This window comes from Vidua macroura, chromosome Z, assembly GCF_024509145.1.
Source record: "Vidua macroura isolate BioBank_ID:100142 chromosome Z, ASM2450914v1, whole genome shotgun sequence".
In the NCBI taxonomy this organism is placed as follows: Eukaryota; Metazoa; Chordata; class Aves; order Passeriformes; family Viduidae; genus Vidua; species Vidua macroura.
In genome coordinates, this window is record NC_071611.1 from 31,724,478 (window position 1) to 31,742,881 (window position 18,404).

An 18,404-nucleotide genomic window follows, 5' to 3' on the forward strand; every position below is an offset into this window, starting at 1 on the left:
GATGTATATGAGATAACATTCTTCAGGCAAAAAATGTTTTGACAAGGAGTATGTTACCAAATCAACCTGTAGAGTGCAATACAAGGATTTTAGTATAGCAAGTGATTAGCTGAATAGGGAAATTAGAAAATTCACTAAGGTTTCATTATAAGGAGTTTAAAAATTCATGCAAGTTGTTTCTACATTTTGCTGCTCAAGATACTAAAATAGTATGTCTTGCTCTGAGCTGTTGTGGAATAGAAACTATCTTTCAAATGTATTTTTTTTTTTTTTTTCCTTTGGAAAAAGTTTGCTCTGCAGTTCTGGTTAAAATAAAAAAGCAAAACCATTTAAATAACCAGCAAAATCCTGTAAAGCTTTCAACACCATGTTCCACAATATTTTACTTCAGACTAATACATCATAAGTAAAGGGGAGAGGTTAAATATGTATTTTTGTATATAGATAAATATGTATAAAACACACCTGTGTTTGAATATGTCCATTCCACATGACTAAAATTCTTGTAAAATACCCTTTGAGGGAGAGAAGGGAGTTCTGTGGTATAGTAAAAATCAGCCATGACACATGGGCCTGGCAACATCTTATTTTCTAGTGCTAGCAGATTGCATGGTTCTGTATGCTTTCTGATAGAAAATTAGATTGAATCTGACTTTTGTGAGTTTTTTGACTAGGAGCCTGTTGAGAACTGCCTGCTGTGATCTCTGTATTGCCATCCTCAAGGCACAAATAATAGAACCATTCAGAAAGGGTGGCTTAAGAGGGAAGGAATTGGGGCTTGAAAGGTAGAATGAGTTTCTTTTGTACCATGCAAAATAAAGAAACAGACTTATTTCAAGTGAGATCTTTTATTTATTTCTGCAGGGACCATTCAACTGTGCAAATTGTACTATTTAGGTAATATCTTGTGTATACACATAATGTCTTACAGTAGTTCATGCATGCACAAGTGACAATGTTGACAAATGGTGCAAACACAATTGCATTCTCATAAACACAGATCAAACTGAAATAGAATGCAGCCTTGCTTTAGAGTTGTTTCTAATTTTAATTTTTTTTTAACCCAATCTTTTTTGGGTTTAAATATTGGCTTTTTAAATTCTAGCAATTTCTGCTGATATTTTCCTAAAATGCTTTGTCAAACCAATTTAATATGCAGCTGCTCTTTCTGCTAGAGGAAAAATGTATGCAAATCATGTATTTAGTAGCAGAATCTTATTGACTTAAAAGCTTGAGGTGTTTGTTTTTTTTTATGAAACCTTTGTTGCCCAGCATACCATGGACTTTTACTGGGTTTTAAATGCATTTTCTTTGTCATTCCCAAACTCGTTTTATTATAGTATAGAAACAGAATTAAGCACTGAGAATGTGTTCTTCAAAAGACCAAATAATGTATCTTCTAACAGGCTGTTACAGGAATTAAGGCTGTGAAGTCATAAGGACAGGAGTAGCAAATTGTTTTGGAGCAAATGGGCTAATAAAAGAGGAGCAATCATGGGTAGTGTGTGCTACAGATGGTGACAGCAGAAATGGAAATGTACCTGGTTTGTGTTGTTGCAGCTAAGATAAGCTCAAAATCTTTGTTTGTATCTCATTTTGAGGTAAGTACTCTCACATGTTTAGGATGACATCAGATAACTATAAGGTTGTTGCATACTTTCCATATTTGGAATGCATGTAAAATAACTAACATAATATAGTTTGCTCAGTCTCCTACATAATCCTAATACAAATAACTTTACACTATAGAGCTAGATGACTTTGGTACAGTAACCTTCTTGCATATAGAAAATGCAAGGTATCTAGAGGGAAATTACAGATCCTGTGTTTTTCCATTTAGTTTTGGCTTTGTGACCAATGTGAGGATAGTAATGCTTTGGTAAATTTTTCTGAATCACTCACCTTTTTTAGACCAGAAGAGTAGCCTGTTTCCCGACTCTTCTACAAGTTGTGTGCTTATACTTTCTTTCATTTTGGACCCGGAAGAAGCAAACACAGTCCAGTATTCTAGTCTGCACCCTGTCATCAGAGATGCACAGGAAACTTTCAGCATTGTTGAGTGGAAATGGGCTTTATTGTCTTACTCTCTACCCTTTCAACTCAGCACAACCTGCCTTGTTTTATCAGCATGACTCTATTCCCCATCTTCTCCCCTATTCCAGATATCCTTTGGGCACGTGCTCTGTTTGTTATTCCCAACCTTGTTGTTCACTGGCAGCTTCCAGAAAACAAAACAAAAAATTGTCCTGTTTTTACAAATACTTCAGTCTTCTAAAAAGTGAAAAACCATATTTTGAGATCATATTTATATGTTGAACACATAAATTGTATACCACTCCACTATATCGTGATGTTATCCTGCAAAATTTTATTCTTTCTTCTTACATCTTAACCTTTTTTGCTTCAAGAGTTTGGCATGGAAATTACTTGTCAGACATAAACCATTGTCACTCTTGTGGTTTTGAGTTGCTGGGGTTCTCAACAGAAAATTCCATCATATTCTGAAACTGTATTTGGATGAGACCATGTCTTGTTCTGAAACGGAACTATGATGTACAGTGAGTACATCCTGAGTACAAATTCATTCTGTGTTCATGCAGTTCTGAGGTATGATTTCACATTATTTTGACATCCAAAAGCCTCCACTACAATTGACTCTGTTATATGCTTTATTCCAAAGAAGGTTTCTCTTTGCACTGTGTTACTTCCTTAGACTTAAATTCAACTCCATGTCATTCATGAGCAGTTTCATTTGGGCCTTTTTCAAACTGCTCTGCTTATATCACTTCTTTATGCAGTATTCTTTTCCAAATGGCTACTTCCTTAACTGGAAGTGCACAAAGGCTTCGACCACAATAATGGCTAAACCTCCCGAAATGACTCTTCACAGCCACACCAACTGAAATCAGTTACTAAAGTAACAAAACTCCACTGAAATCAAGGTAATAATTAATTGGTAACATCTGCAAAATTTTAATTTCATCCATGCTTTATTGTATCGAAAGAACAACAGTATAGAGAGTCTTCTCTGTGATTTCTGGGTAGGGAAAAAAGGTCACCAAATTTGTCAGAATAGATTACAAGACTAAGTTCACACAGAGAATTCTGTCCTGCTATGATCACAGAGTGTAACTGTGAGTATCTCTTTCATCAAAATGAAAGCTTGCTCTATCCACATATCCACATTCAAGTAAAACTCTCAGAGTCTATCTTGGAGACAGAGCAGTTCTCAAAATGCTCTAACAAGCAACATGATGTTCAGCTGTATCAAACAGCTAATATGAAGTTAGTGGGATCATGTGACAAATTTAAGACTGGATTACAGTCTGACTGATTATGCTGGCACCCCTCATTTCCACCATCCTGAGAGGGTAAAATCTATCAGTTTTCCACAATTGAATCTACACTGACACTTACATAAAGCAAAAGGGACTGTGATCTTTATAACTTGCCCAACTCCTGCCCTGAAAATAACTTGCCTCCTTTTCTCTCAGGGCTTGCTAGGCAATTTCCTGAAATTTTTCTCAGGCATTTTACCTGCTGTAATTATACTTAAGATAACATCATGTGTCATCTGGTGCTTAGGTTTAACTTCAAGCCATAGAAAACATGAAAGTGTTGACAAAGGTCACCTTAGCATTTGTATTTATAACGTTCTAATTAATGTCAACATTACAGAGCAGATTTATTTCATTTTCTCCACTAGTTTAAGTCTCTGATAACACAGAAGTAAGTAGCCTTTAACCGGTAGTCTTTAGCAGTTCAAATGAGAAATTTAAATGGACTTCAAATTTATGGTCATGAAAGGAAAACCAGCCTTTTAGTACAAAGCTTCAAGAGCTTTGTGATGAATGTTATTTACTTTACTTAAATTATTATGCATTAACAATTATTTACAATACAAAAATGAGATAATAGCTCAATTTTAATGTTTCTCCTCACTTTTATATTGGTCTTCAATATATGCTCATGAATTTTGGAAGGAGTATGAAGTAATATTTGCAAATACTTAGTGACCCTATTGTTCTCCTTAACTCTTGCTCTGCAGCTCAGCCCATGAAGCAGTATGACTTATTTCATACAATGAAGCCATTTTGAAAAGAAATATTTTCTAGGAAGTGATGGTGGCTTGCATTTTGTCATGATAGAAATCAAAACTTCTCCATGATAGACATAGATTACAAACAGGTGCATCCATTATAGTGGAAGAGAGGATGACTAAATACTAATTATTTAAGCACTTTGAAAAGGGGAAATGAAACTTTTCTCACCACTTCCTGCATGAGAAATAAAACTGCTCTTTTATTATAAAAAGCAAATCATAATAGCATACCTGTCACCCTACATGCAGCAACACAGAAACTGTGTCCCTGTATGTGGAAGCAGATTCTCTGTTCATTTCAGTTGCAAATCAGCATGTAATTTTCTCTGCAGTGCATGAAGTTTATTTGTAGCAGAGATTAAAATTTGGGATGATGGTATCAAGGAAAAGAGTTCAATAGTCAATATGGTTGGTGCAGCACGAAGTGTTACAGCTATCATAGTGAATAGCTAAAGTGCAGAACTTAAAAGATCTCTGTGGAAAAAATTTGTTTTTTTCTATACCGACTTTGATTTATGCAGTATTTTCATAACTGGGAATATTCTTGTATTTTCAATTTGCTTCATCTGCTACAACATACTTAAAATTCCGTACCAAAAGAAAAGCATTAAGAAACATGTGTTGCAAATTTTGACATTCTAGATTTATAAAGAATTAAATTATCCTTATTTAATAAAGTTAATTTTGACTGTGCATACATGAACTGATAGTATTCAGATGTTTAATTGTGAGCTTTTACAAAGGACTTTAACCTTATATATTCATTGAGGCTGACAGGACAGTTTCTTATTTTATCTTCACTGGTTTTTGTGGAGAATCCCCTTCCCTTTTTTTTACCCTTTTAAAAAGTAACTCTGTCCCACTGGCTATAGAACATTGTGAGTCCTGACTGGTAAAAAAATTAATTCCTTTGTTCATTTTTCTGAAGTGTTCAACAGTATAATATCTGGGTCTACACTTATCTTTACAGTAACCTGAACATCTAAAATTATGGGAACTCTTCTATTGTCAGACACAGAAAGATCAATGCCAAAAATATATGCTATGTATTTCTGGTATTTAATTTGCAAACTAATGATGTAATTGTTTTATTTTGTGGGGTTTTTTTATGGCATCTTTTTGGTCATATCACTCATCAGAAAGACAAATTAATGTTCAGCAGTTCCACAGAAGAGGTACAAAGGATCCCATGATACCCTGGTTAAAGGTAGACATCACTTGCGGCGTTTTCTCTTTCTCCCTGGTCCGGGGCAGCTCCGACGCCCTCTGGTGCCGCCTCCCCCCGGACTTCTGGGTTCGCCACTTGTCTCCCATGTGCCGCTGGCACCGGAACGCGGGTCAGGGTCTGCCGGGTTCTCTCGCCCGTGCTACAGGATCCGAGGTAAAGAGTGAAGGAATGTCCAGATCACCCGCGAGGAAGGCAGGAAGGCTTTATTGTCGCTGAGAGCTATGGTGGGGGGGTAGTGACCCGCACTTCCCACTCCACGTGGGGGAAATGGCGGCGGGACCCGGGAGGGAGTGGGATGATATAGGGAATGTGATAGGAAGGGCAGACACTGCCCCCCAGTGATGATGTAGGGCAGCGACCAATCAGGGAATCGCAGGGGCGGACACGGAGCCTCGTGCTGAGTGGGATCGTGGGGATGGGGTGGCAGGCATGGGGTTTCCTGGGGCCGGATGGGGGAGTGGTTACAGGAGCGGCAGAGGGGAAAGCCCAACAGCAGGCAGCATGGGGCCAGACACCGCGGAGGTGGGGGGAACGACACGGGGAAAGCGTGGGAGTACCCAGGACTTGGCTAGCTAACACAAATAAGAACCCCTAAAACGCAATCCCAGGATGCAACAATCACTATCCTAGACATTACATTTGTGGATGTTGCAATAGGCACTTTTAATGGAAACTATATCAGTACTCTTTGGGAATAATTTCTTTCATTCTAGAACTTTGAATACTCATCTTAGCAAAATATGACAGCTTTCTTTGCTCTTTCAATTAGTAATTGGAATCAGTTCACCAGGGGCTCAAATGAGCACCCTAATCCACACAAGAGCAGGAGGGAAGCTGGAAGCAGCTCAGTTATGTGTATGTACACACATGTACCTTTATCCAGGCTCAGCTCTGACAGGTTGTGGCAGTCAAAACTGTTGTAAGACACTCAGGATCTCGTTATTTTATTTTTAAATATAAGAAAAAATATTTAAATATTGATTCCTCGACAAATCCTTAACTCTTTAGAGCGATAGATCATGTTAAACAGTGCTGTAAACAAGGTACTGTGAAAATTTCTCAGAGTAAGAAGAACTCAGCTTGCTACAACATATATCAAGATATATCCTGTAATTATGCTAGATCACTCTGTTTTTAGTGCAAGAGTTCCTCCTTTTTCCTTGGCAATGTAGAATTAAGACTCCTTTGCCTTCAGGAAAGGATTTTTCCCAACAGTTAGGTTAAGTTAAAGGCACATCCTTCTGCTCTTTCTCTCATGTGTGATTTGTGTGGGGTGTGACAGCCATATGGACAGTATCACTGTGAGTTTTGTTTTATGTTGTTTTGTTCTATAGGATGGTTTTAAGACAGCCTAGTTATATCATTCTGGGAAGAGATGAAGAATACTATTAGATCTATACTATAAATTTTAAAATGTCATGGAATGTTGGGATGAATTTATACCAAGTAGGGATATCTATTCCTTAGAGTTTATCTATGGGAATCAAAAGGCCTTTGTAATGTCAGTGTTAAAGAGGACAGCACAGTTCTTCACTTTCTTCATGGAATTGTCACTTAAAAAAAAAAAAAAAAGTTGAAAACTAACCAGAAGTCATAACCTTTACAAATTGACAGTTTCTGATGGAAAATATCTTTCTTGAAAATTAATTATCTGTGGAAAACTGTAGTGAACTACATAGCCTGATATAAAACCTGTACATTTGCCATGGTTTTCAACCCAGCTACAGATAACATCGTGCTGCCATTTGCTCAACCCCTTTTCTCTTCTCCTTGCTGCCCCCTGCAATGGAATGGGGAGGAGAATGGAAGTAAAACTTGTATATTGAGATAAGAACAGTTTAATATTTGAAAATAAAATAATATAATAATTTTAAATAATAAGTATGAAAATAAAAAGAAAAAAAAACCTAAGTGATGCACAGTACAATTTTTCATGACCTGCTGATTGAAGTCAGATCCATGTTTCTGAACCTAGATCAGCCACGCTTCCAGGTAATTCACTCCAGTTGACATCCTAGGCATGACTTCTGTGGTGTGGAATATCTCTTTAGTCAGTTTGGATCACCTGTCCTGGCTGTGTTCCATCCCAGTTTTGTTAGGGATTTTTGGTGGTTTTTTTTGCGTATGTCCTCACTGGTAGAGCATGAGACAAGGGAAAAATAAAAGTCCTTGACTTAGGACAAGCACAACTTGGCAAAAACAAAACATCAGTGTGTTAGCAACACTATTTTCACCTGAATCCTAAACACAGCACTGTAACAGCTACTGAGAAGAAAGTAAGTCTACTCCCGCTGAAACCAAGACATTATAAATAAAATAGAATAAATAAATAGAATAAATAAAAATAACAGAGGTGATAACAGTTGTGACATGTCAACACATCTCACATATTAAATGGTACCTAAAAAATTGGACTAAGAAAATACTTGATTATTAATCTATACAAAATATAAAATTTAATCCTAAATAGACAAATTTGTACTTAGTATGCCATAGAAGTAATGCATATTACCAGCAGCTAACATTTCTATCTTCGTTTGCCTACTCAGTAAACAACATTGGCAATACTAACTTGATATTCTAAATATAGTAGTAGCAGTTCAAGGAAGTTGTTCATTTGGTGAGATGAATAAACAGAATTTTTCTGCTGTGTAATTACTGCACTATTACTGTCTTGTAATGAGTAATATTATATGTCTTGTAATGAGTAATATTATATACAGTGACACTATCTATGCTTGCAGATTGAATTTAATAAGAACTCCTGATTTTTAATTGCTTCTATTCATCAGCTATTTTATGCCCTTATATAATTTTTCTGTCAGAAGAATGTGATTTCCTTGCAATGAGATAGCTGAAATTCAATCTTTCAAACCTTTTTGGTTTTATTGGTAAGATGCATGCCAAATAAAGGTCAGGCTTCTGGGCTAGTGTTGCATGGGGTGCTGAGCTGAATGGACCCACTGCAACTATTCTAAAGGCTTAATGATGTGAGCGGTAGAGAATAGAAGGTCTTCATTAATGATTCCCTGAGTTATTTAATGAGATAAAAGGAAGCAAAAGTGTGTAGGAGTCAATTGAGAAAAACGGGTCTTCAAGGGCAGCAGCAGGTAGCTCTACATTTCAATAGCAAAAGTGTATTGGCAGAGTTAAAAGAACATATGTTAAAACCAGATCCATCTTTATAAGACAAATCTAAACATTAAAAACTGAAGCCAAGTATATGCTGTTACTGAATATTTGTCTAACTCCTTTGAACTGGGGAGTCTTTTCCAGTATGTATTTGACATAGACTATATAAAAGCATTTTCATTGTCCCCATATGTAACAGAAAGACTCACAATATGTCTATGCAATCTGTGCAGTGGTATAAGCAAGAGCTGTTTCTTATTCACAACTTTAGTATATGATCCATATGTTACGAATTTTTGTTTGTGTGTTTGCTTTGGCTAGCACTATGTAGTGTGCCATAAATCTATGGCATACTATCTCAGATTACCACCAATTAACACTTAATTAAAAATCCATGCAAATAGTTTTGGACAATTCAAGCAATAGTCTTCTTTTTAAGTAAATTAGCACTACATTTTTTAGGAAATTCATTCTCTAAAAAGTGGGAGAGACAATCAAATATTCATCAGTCAAGAAGATATGTGTTGAAATAACACTTGTATTCTCACATTTCTTTTGCCTTTCCATTTAGAGTTTATTCAGCAGTCAGGGAATGTTCAACAGCAATATTTTAACTAGTTATTTAGACAAGTAAATACATACATATGGAGGGAAAATCTTCAAAACAATCATGGGAAGAGGAGCTTTGTCTAGTCTATTAATCTATAAATGAAGGTCCTTAATTATAATTGTATTCTGGAGAGACCATAACTTCATCAGAAAAGTTTGTCACATGTTGCCAAACCATTTTCATGTTATCTGTTGATTCTTTTTCAGTCATATTTCTGGGAAAAAATTCTTGTCACAAGGAAAAAGTCTAGTCAATAGATAGAAACTGACACTATACAGATGAAGAAAAATCTTTCTATATATTTGGGCTGTGAATGTGAGGAACACCTGACTTTTCCTTAAAATGTTTGCTAGTCTAGTGAAGCCCATGGCATTGGCTGAGACCATCTAGTCAAAACTCTGCAATCTAACCGTAGTAATAGGAGTAATAGGGGTCAAAATCTTATGTGATTTTCTCTCATGCAGCAAGAGATGATTTTCTAATTATTCTTTAATATCTAATTATTTCCCGATGTCAAACTTTTGCAAAGTTTTGCAAATATTGTTAAAATTTGATACATAAAAATAGTAAGACAAATATACCATATGCCAAAATGAATGTAATTCCCTAAAAGACACAAGGTTAGTATTTTACTGAGACTTTGGTATAGGAATAAAGGGTAATAAAAAATGTAACTTTTTAAGTTAAAATTCAAAAAAATGTTGAAAAGCTTTTCATAAAGCAAGTAAATAGGAAGATGTTTGATTAATACTTGAATCTTCAATGATATTATGTGAAAAAACGATGATTAAATTTCATTTCATTTTTGTCAAGTATTTTGAGATATTTAAATTAAGGTGTGTGGCAATCCAAAATATCAATATCCATCCACACAGTAAAATCTTAGATGGATTAGTTTTACATCAATTTAAATATATCAGATTCAAAAATTGAAGATATTTTTTTCACATAAATGTTGATTTTAGAGAATTTTTGAAGACCACATCTTCATGGAAAAATTTAGATTGCTCTTAAGATATCAAGATTAAGTGGTTTTAATTTTTCTGCCAAAATTCCACAAAAGTCAATCCAATCTCAAAATGCCTTGATATATCCTAATGCTAACTTTTCCACTGAAATTTCCCTTGAGACTATTTTAAATATGGTCTAATTACCTGCAGATTCATTATTTTGGAAACATTATGTCAGAGTTCACTTTTTCTGGCTGCATACTGTACAAAGGTGTTAAATCTGAAGATGTGTATAATGTGTTGTTTTCAAAAATTCGTCCTTCATGGAGGAACAAAAGAGCTCGCAGACAAGTTCCATGGAGCATGTCTGGTATCCATGAGACTTCAAAATTATAATAGCTCCATACTTTGAATCTACCCAAATAAGATAAAAATTGTCATGTCCAATAGGCTGTTCAGATTTGAAGAAAGTGCTTTACAGTGGATATAATATTCCATCCCACATGTGACCCCAGGCCATGAGATGGGAAAATATTATTTGCTGTAAATTTCCCAGTAAATTTTCAAGGCCTTCAAAGACACATTACTGGGAGGAAGTTTGGAGCCTCCCAGTTCTTCCAGTCTAGGGCTGCTGAGGGCAACCTGGTGGCTGGGGTGCAGGCATCAGCACTGCAATGGAGAATTTACTGACACAGCATGGCTTCTGAAGTGCTGTTGTACACATTTTAATTCCTTCTTTGGTGAAGAATCTTCAATGCATAAATTAAATCAATTTTGTATCTGGAACAAATATTTCCAGTTGTGCGTATGTACCCATTATGAAATGAAAATAAACTATTCCATTTCATTCACAAGGAAGAAACTGTTCTATATATAAAAATACTGGCTTAAAATCAACTTTAGTTTCACTTAAATAAACCCCAAATATAAAAAAAAAGAAAAAAAACACAACAAAACAAGAACCCAATAAACAAGCCACAACTGAGGAAAAACCCTCTGATTTTCCTCTGATCTGATTTTTCTTAAATTATTTTTAGTTAAGCCTGCTTTCCCTGCCTTTTTCTCCTTTCTTTTTCTTTCTTAACTACAGAGATAATAGGCATAATAATAATAATAATAATAATGCTTGTTTTTTAGCTTGGGGTTTTTTTTCTTCATAGTAATTGTATTTGCAAGTTGGATAATGGCTACTTGAGGCTTAGGTTAGATATATTTATTTATTTTAACTTTCTGTTGTACAAAGCTGAAGTAGTTTCTGAAAGATTTTTTAACTGCTGGTATTTTATGACCCAAGTAGAATCAGATGTAGCCTTATACTAATGTCACAGTTAAAAGACTAGTGCAGATTTTCAGCTCACATCAGTCACATTTTCATCTTTCCAAGAGAATGGATTCCTCTTTACTTAGAGTGGGTGTTAATGCAATAGAAAGTTTGCCTGGATTGAATTCAGTCTTGTAATAGCTGTGCAAAGTTATACAGAAAAACAGTTTCAGGACACAAACAGAATTAAGAACAACCTATAAAAAGTCTTATGCATTGCATTTATAATTTGTATTAGATGCAAGGAAAACACACAGTATGGATGACTGTCCACCTTTTGCCTGTTTTTTTCATCATCATCCTTTGAACACTTTGACTCCTGCCAAGGGTCCGTGACAAATTGCTTCCGTTTCCAGCAAGGCACTGAGGGTGTCAGCACATGGACCAGGTGCATTGTGATTGCAGGCCAGAGCACCCCTCTGATGCATCTGAACTTTTGAATTCCCGATTCCACTTCATTTTAGCAGTTCCAAGGCAAGGCATCCTGCTTCCCATTTGTAGGACGCCTCTGCTACCTCTGAGGTATATTGGGCACATTCTTGCCATTCACTTCTTTTTCCTTCTCTAGTGAACTGCAGCCTGGGAAAAGTAAATGTCACAACCTCTGGAGCAAGGCATAGGGTATTGCCCTTTTGGTAAGTGTCCTGTGCCCATTGTTCTCACAAGGTGCCATATCGTTCTTTCTTTTCTTTTCTTTTGCTTCCTGTTAGGTTTCCAGCTTTGCAACCTCCTTTGATTTAATGCTGGGAATTTAAGGGGATTAATACTAGATAGATAGATTGAGGTTCTTATAATACTTACACATGATACACACAAAATACCCCCAGTTTTCCACTTCTCCATGATAGTTTTTTTTCTGTGTTGGACATAAATATCTTTCTATCCTTCCGATTTTCATGCTACAGTGTAAAATGTACTTCATAATTTTATTGTGTGTGAAAGTAGCACTGTTGTAATACTTTCCTGGATTTTTTGTAGTTGGTACGTCTAAGAACATTGCACAGAGACTGAGGTAGTGGAGGCCAAGTAGATGTATTCTCATAAATAAAGGCAATTCCATGGATAATTTTGAGTTGTTGAATTGTATAAAATGTCTTATAGATATGAGAAAACAACTTTATATATCGCTGTTTTTCAGAGACAGAGTAGGTTCTTCGAAGGGTTATTCACATTTTATTACTTTGTATTAGTGGAAAATGCTTTGTTATTCAATAAGAAACATACCTCAGAATATGAAACTTCATAAAATACATAATAAATTACATGTTCTTCATTTAGTCTTCATAGAGATAAAATTCGGAAATAATTTGTGGAGCAAATCTAATCAGTCTGAGTTCACATCATGAATCTTAAATATTATTTGACCATTTCAAGTCTATTACTAGGTAGATCCTCCTTCTTCCTTTTGATATATGCAAAAACATCTCTTCAGGGCCACCTGCTTCTTCAAAGTGAATTCAGTCTGTGGCTTTTTCAGATATTAGTCTTAACTGATTAAACTATGCTTATGGTCAGTCTCCCCCACTCCCCCCCTGCCCAAAAAAATAGAGGGGAAAAAAAAATAGAAAATAAAAATTATTAGGGTTAGTGTCCACAGGTGAGGGAATCTGTTCCTGAGTGACTTTCTACTTTATCTGATTAATCAGTAATTGGTTGGAATATGACTGGGTGGAAATAAACAGCTAACTTCCTGCATCCATGATGGTGACTGATGCAGCTGAGATGAGGATCATTTGCACAGGACTGCTCAGCTCCTTTGGAGCAGCATACTTCAATGACGTTGATTACGTAATATTTTGTTTCCAGTTTTCCCAGGAATGCATCCTTTGGGCTGTTAGTCTTGTGCTGCTTCTGTTGGGATAAAATGAGTTTACCACCCAGCTGTGACCACCTGGCTCTGGGGAAAGTGGCTAGATTCCAGAATGCTTGCACTCATGGATCACCTTATGCTATTAACAAGCCAATTGATATTAAACAGCAAAGGAGACGGTATGAGACTTTATTATTCTTCAGCAAAGTGTTTGCATTGTCTACAGCTTGCTGCCTTTAAAACTTCTGTGCTTGTGTGTAGAGAGAGGGGGAGAAGGGGTGTGCTATAAAAAACATTTTGCTGTTTGTGTGCTCAGTATTGAATCATGGAAGAGAAGTGTAATAAAAAAAGAAAAAGGTACAATACTGGGTAACAGAAAAAATTATAGCAGCAGAAAATTATATTTGTGCTGTATGTATGTGCAGTTACCAATAATTCAAAAGTTTTTCAGGGATGAAAGGTGAAACTAAAGATATTGTCTTTAAATTTCAGGTAAAATACATACTAGGAATTTGACTATTGACAAATTATTTCTTAATCCAATTTGTCAGATATGTGCATTATGTATGACATTAGATACCTTCTATCTTTTTCTCTGGAATATATTTGTTACATATTTTAGCAAAGTAGTTGATACAGCTTTTTTGCATATTGTTCATTGTGACAGAATTTCCATCCAATTTTATCAAACTGTGACATGAAGAGAAACTTTCTTTATTGATGGAATTAAAAGAGGTACTAAAACATCTTGTGTGAAAAAATTGCTCTCCCTTGATTTTGTCCCACCATAAAAAAAAAAAAGGATGCAAAGTTCCATGTAAAATCAGAGAAATGATGATATCTGATTAGTTTTTTAGCACAGGATTTTTGAAATTAAAAAAAAAAAAAAAAAAAGAAAAAGAAAAAGAGAAAAGAAAGAGATTCTAATGAAAAAAGCCACCTTAAGAACAAAAAAGAACTTTTATACTGGCTGCCTTACCCCAAGTAATTTCAGGTGAAATCAATATTTATAGTCCAAAATCTTTCATGTATTTATATATTTCATGGTACTTTTCCTTGAAATTACAAGGTTATATGTAGATTTTAAATAGAGAATGCAAATTCTGACTAGGAGAATGAAAAATCTACTGGAAAACTTCAATGAAAACCTTTCTCCAATTGAAAAAAAAAACAAACAAACAGTACTTTTCCATAATATTTCTGATGTTAATTAAAAAAAATACTGCTAGAAAGGTAACCACAGTAATACAAAAATTTTGAGTACCTTTTATTGTAATGCTTAGAGAGCCCTATGATTTTGCTACAAAATCTAATTTCCTCTTAATTGTTTACAGTTTGAAAAATCAGTGCAATACATAATTTTTCCCAAGATTTTATTTCATTGTCCTAGGATAGTTTCAGGCTATGCTAAAGCTTGAGCTTTGATTTTGGTATTAGAAGGGTATATTTCTCTGGTCTGTTGATGATCCCACACCATGTGGACATCTGTGTTTGCTGAGTACATATCAATATAACTTCATCAGAGCTGGTGATATACTGGGGAGAAAAAACAAACCAACAAAGCAACAGAATTACAAATGATCTTGTACAAATGCATAACTTGATTTTACAACCAGTGATTCATTTTTTGTCTGTAAGCCAGAGAAATTTCCTCTGTTACATGGCATTAAGAGTGGGAAATTCATTCCAATCTCAGGTGTCTTTAAAGAATATGGAGGCTGGTGCTAGCATCTGGTAAATATGATATGACATATCTGTCAGTCTCCATTTCCGTGGCCTTTCTAAGGTGTCACACCAGTCTGGAGGCTGCTGCACTACTGCCTTTTAGAAAGATGATGCTCTCTTGTTTAATAACTGTTCTAGTTAAGTTTTTAACCTTTATTATATTGATGTAATACTTTGGTCTCTGTTTTTTTAAGAGGTTGATGCATTGTGCGACTATCCATTCTTCTTCCTTTAGTGACAGCTCAAATCCAAATCAGTTTAAAAACAAAATAATATAAGTAATTGAAGGTCTTCCACAGTTTCATTGTTTTCTACATGTAGTTTGACCTTCTTTAGAAAACTCATGAACAACAGTGCAGGAATGTACTTCTTATAGTACACAGGACTACTTGCTGACTTTTTCAGGGAGAAGAGGTTCTATGTACAAGTTAATTTGAAGTATATACAAAACACATATGGGTCACATTTTTCAGTGCATTACTTTGAGGCAGGACTTGTAAAAATTGTAGGTGAAGAATTTCTAAGCAAAATATAATTATTAGTATTGTCATGTCAAATATTATTTAGGAGCTTGTAAGAGAGTAGAATTCAAACTATTTAAAAAGATTAAGACAAATGAGAGTATTTATATAGTGGAAATGAAAATATTTATTGTAACCTTGAAGCCATAACTTGAAGTCAACCATGCAACATTTAAGATGATTGGGTCACTGAGAATGCTTCTACCTCCAAACACACCAAATTAGTCATTCAGAGGAAGGATTTGCAACAAGACTTTTCATGACTAATAGAAAAAAAAGTGCAGAGTGTGAATAGAAGAACTTTTATGGGTATTGTTTGCCATTAGGTAGCATTTGTTTATTCTTGCTTTCAGTGGGTGTATGAGATACAAGAGTTTTTCTCAAAGATCACACTTTGTGTTGCTTGACATGCAAGGTGTCTCTTTGCTGACTTTGTTTTTGTCATCAATGCAAAAATATCATCAAGGCTTGGGAAAGTAATTGCATCTTTTATAACAAGGGACTCAGGAGGTGAGACGTAGACATATTGAGGTTGTGGAGTTAGAACTATGAATTATCCTGATAAGTACAGGTCTCTTTTTAGAGAAAAACCAATCACTTACATTTGAACATATAAACCTTCTAAATAGACACACCACAAATATATACATTTGAAATTATGTAATGCTTGTTTTCATGGCTGTCACCAAAACTAAGACAAGAATTTCTCTATCGCAGTAGTGCTAGCTAGATGTTTCCCAGTGTGTCTTGTAAACTAATACCTTTTACAGTAATGTATAACACCAAATTCCTTGAAGATATTCCATTTGATAATTCCATATTGTCTTTAGGAGGAAATGTGTCAAATGTTTGTTGCAAAGGAGATTTTTGATTTTAGATTTTTATATCATAAGTCTTCCACATGCTAATAAAAAAAATCCCCAACAAATAGGAGAAAAATTTCAGGTTTCTAATACCAAATACATTTCAATTAACCTATATGCAAGCCTTTTAAAATTTTGTGTCACTTGAAATTTCTGCATTAATAATTAGTATTATGTTCTGGAATAGGATGAAATTCTGGGATTGCAATACTACCAGTTGAAGCAAAAAGATTGTTCCTGATATTGTCCTTCCCAGGAGTACAAATCAGAGGTTTTGTCGAATCACCAAGCCAGTTGCCATTTTGTAATGATATCTGTTAAATGTTTAAATTCCAATGTCACAATGGGTAGGACTTAGACTAATGACAATGTTTTAGATATATCTTCATGTCCATAGAAACAGAATGAAACAATCAGTGAATCCCAATATATGGTGAACCATGTTGCAGAGCTCACCCTGTTCCAAGAAGGAAAACCTGTTTTTTCCTGCTCAAAAAAAGAAAGGAAAAAAAAGAACCCCAGAGGGGAAATTATATCCAACGTGTAGGGGGAAAATATTTTTCTTTTAAATACAATATATCATGCACGCTGTTAATGCAGTGCTTTGGTGGCCCGGTAGAGCTGGAAGTGACAACTTAAGGAGCACTTGGCAAGTCAGATATTGATATAAAACATGAGTATTAAACCCTGTCATTAGTGCTTCTTAATCTGTGGCACAAGCAGACACAAACCAGGGAGCTGAACGTCTGTTTAGTTTATTTCTGCTCTGTTCTCATTTGGCATGAGCAACTTCATTTCCCAAGCAGATCTTTCGTTACAACATTTTACTACTCTGTTTTGTCTGAAATGCTCTCTAAAAAATGCTTTTATTTTGGTGCAATTCTAAAGTGTGTTGCTTTATCATATGAAAACTGTGTCATATTCTTTCATTTTTTCCTGTTTTAACTCTACATTGGGTAGATTATTTTTGAAATTAAACTTCAGAGCATTTGAAAGAGATGCTGCCTTAGTAGGTTATTGTGTGATCAAAAAAGTGTAGTGGCAAACTGAGGAAGTCCCTCAACTGATTTACAATTCTGTTCATTACTGTAAAATTCCCATTTCTTTTTCTACTTCATCCTCTATTGCCCTGTATGGTGTCAACCTGGTTTGGGAGCAATCTGAGCAAAAGTAGAATTAGTCCAGCAAAGAAATTATGACAGTGGTTTTTTTCAGGAATTACAATGACTCACAGAATATCAAAATAGCTTAGAAATAAATAGTTGAGTTTTTTGGTTGCAGTAATAAGTAATGGAAAGATATTATTGAAGTGTGAATGGCCTGTTGCGTTTAGAATGTAGTTTGCTAACCAGTAATTAAATATTACATAGTCAGTAGCAGTGGTTGAGGGTGAGGGGGAAAGAGTAAGAACAACTGAGTAATTTTTCTTTATAATAATTTAGCTTTAAAATAGGGTCTGATTTCAAACTTTCTCTTCACTGAAAGCAATGTTCTGAAACCAAGTACTGATATTTCCTAAATCACCTGGCTTAGGTAACACTGTATTGCAGGCAAATACGTCGATGGTTGATGGTAGATTTAGGCACATGGAGATGTGCCATAAAAAGTTCTGAAATTTGAAGGCTGTCATTATACCAGTGAGAATGTAAAATGCTGTTTCAGTCCTAAGAACAAAGCAGTTCTGTCACTAGGAATCAATTTTAGACAATTGACAGCCTCACTTTTTAGTAGCTTTAACTGAACATCTTTAAGGAATTACCTAGATAACAATTCTTTATTTTTATACAGTGAGATATATCAAGAGAAATAATGACATACAACGCTCCATCCTTAAAGGCTGAGGGAAGAGCTGCCTGAAGTACAGCAGTCATCCTGATAGCTGAGGCACAGGGCTATGCTACCTCATTTAACTGATCTTTGGTAACAGCTCTTGTCTTTTGCAGTCAGAAGAAAAAAGGTTCCTCACCTTCAGTCTCAACTATTGCAAATTGAGAGCTTGGACAGGCATACAGAAAGTAAAATCAGGTAGCTCAAACTCTCAATCAGTGCTCTCAGCCAGCTGTTCTGCTCATAAAAATTATGTTTGATCTGTTTGTTAATAAATTTCTGAACCCCAGCCATGTCTAGATTTGGTCCTGGGTA

The 18,404-nt window shown here is 35.2% G+C and overlaps 1 protein-coding gene across 5 annotated transcripts in view; it reads left to right on the forward strand.

Moving 5' to 3' along the window:
• PDE4D (phosphodiesterase 4D) overlaps positions 1 to 18,404 on the forward strand; it is a 359,916-nt gene that overhangs the window by 163,364 nt on the left and 178,148 nt on the right. Inside the window, exon 1 of one of the 5 annotated variants that reach the window (XM_054002839.1) lies at positions 13,208 to 13,332. The exons of the other annotated variants lie outside the window; for them this stretch is intronic. Within the exon in view, the coding sequence (XP_053858814.1) occupies positions 13,208 to 13,332 (125 nt within the window). Of the gene's footprint in view, positions 1 to 13,207; positions 13,333 to 18,404 lie in introns of those variants that run through there. 5 annotated transcript variants of the gene reach the window in all.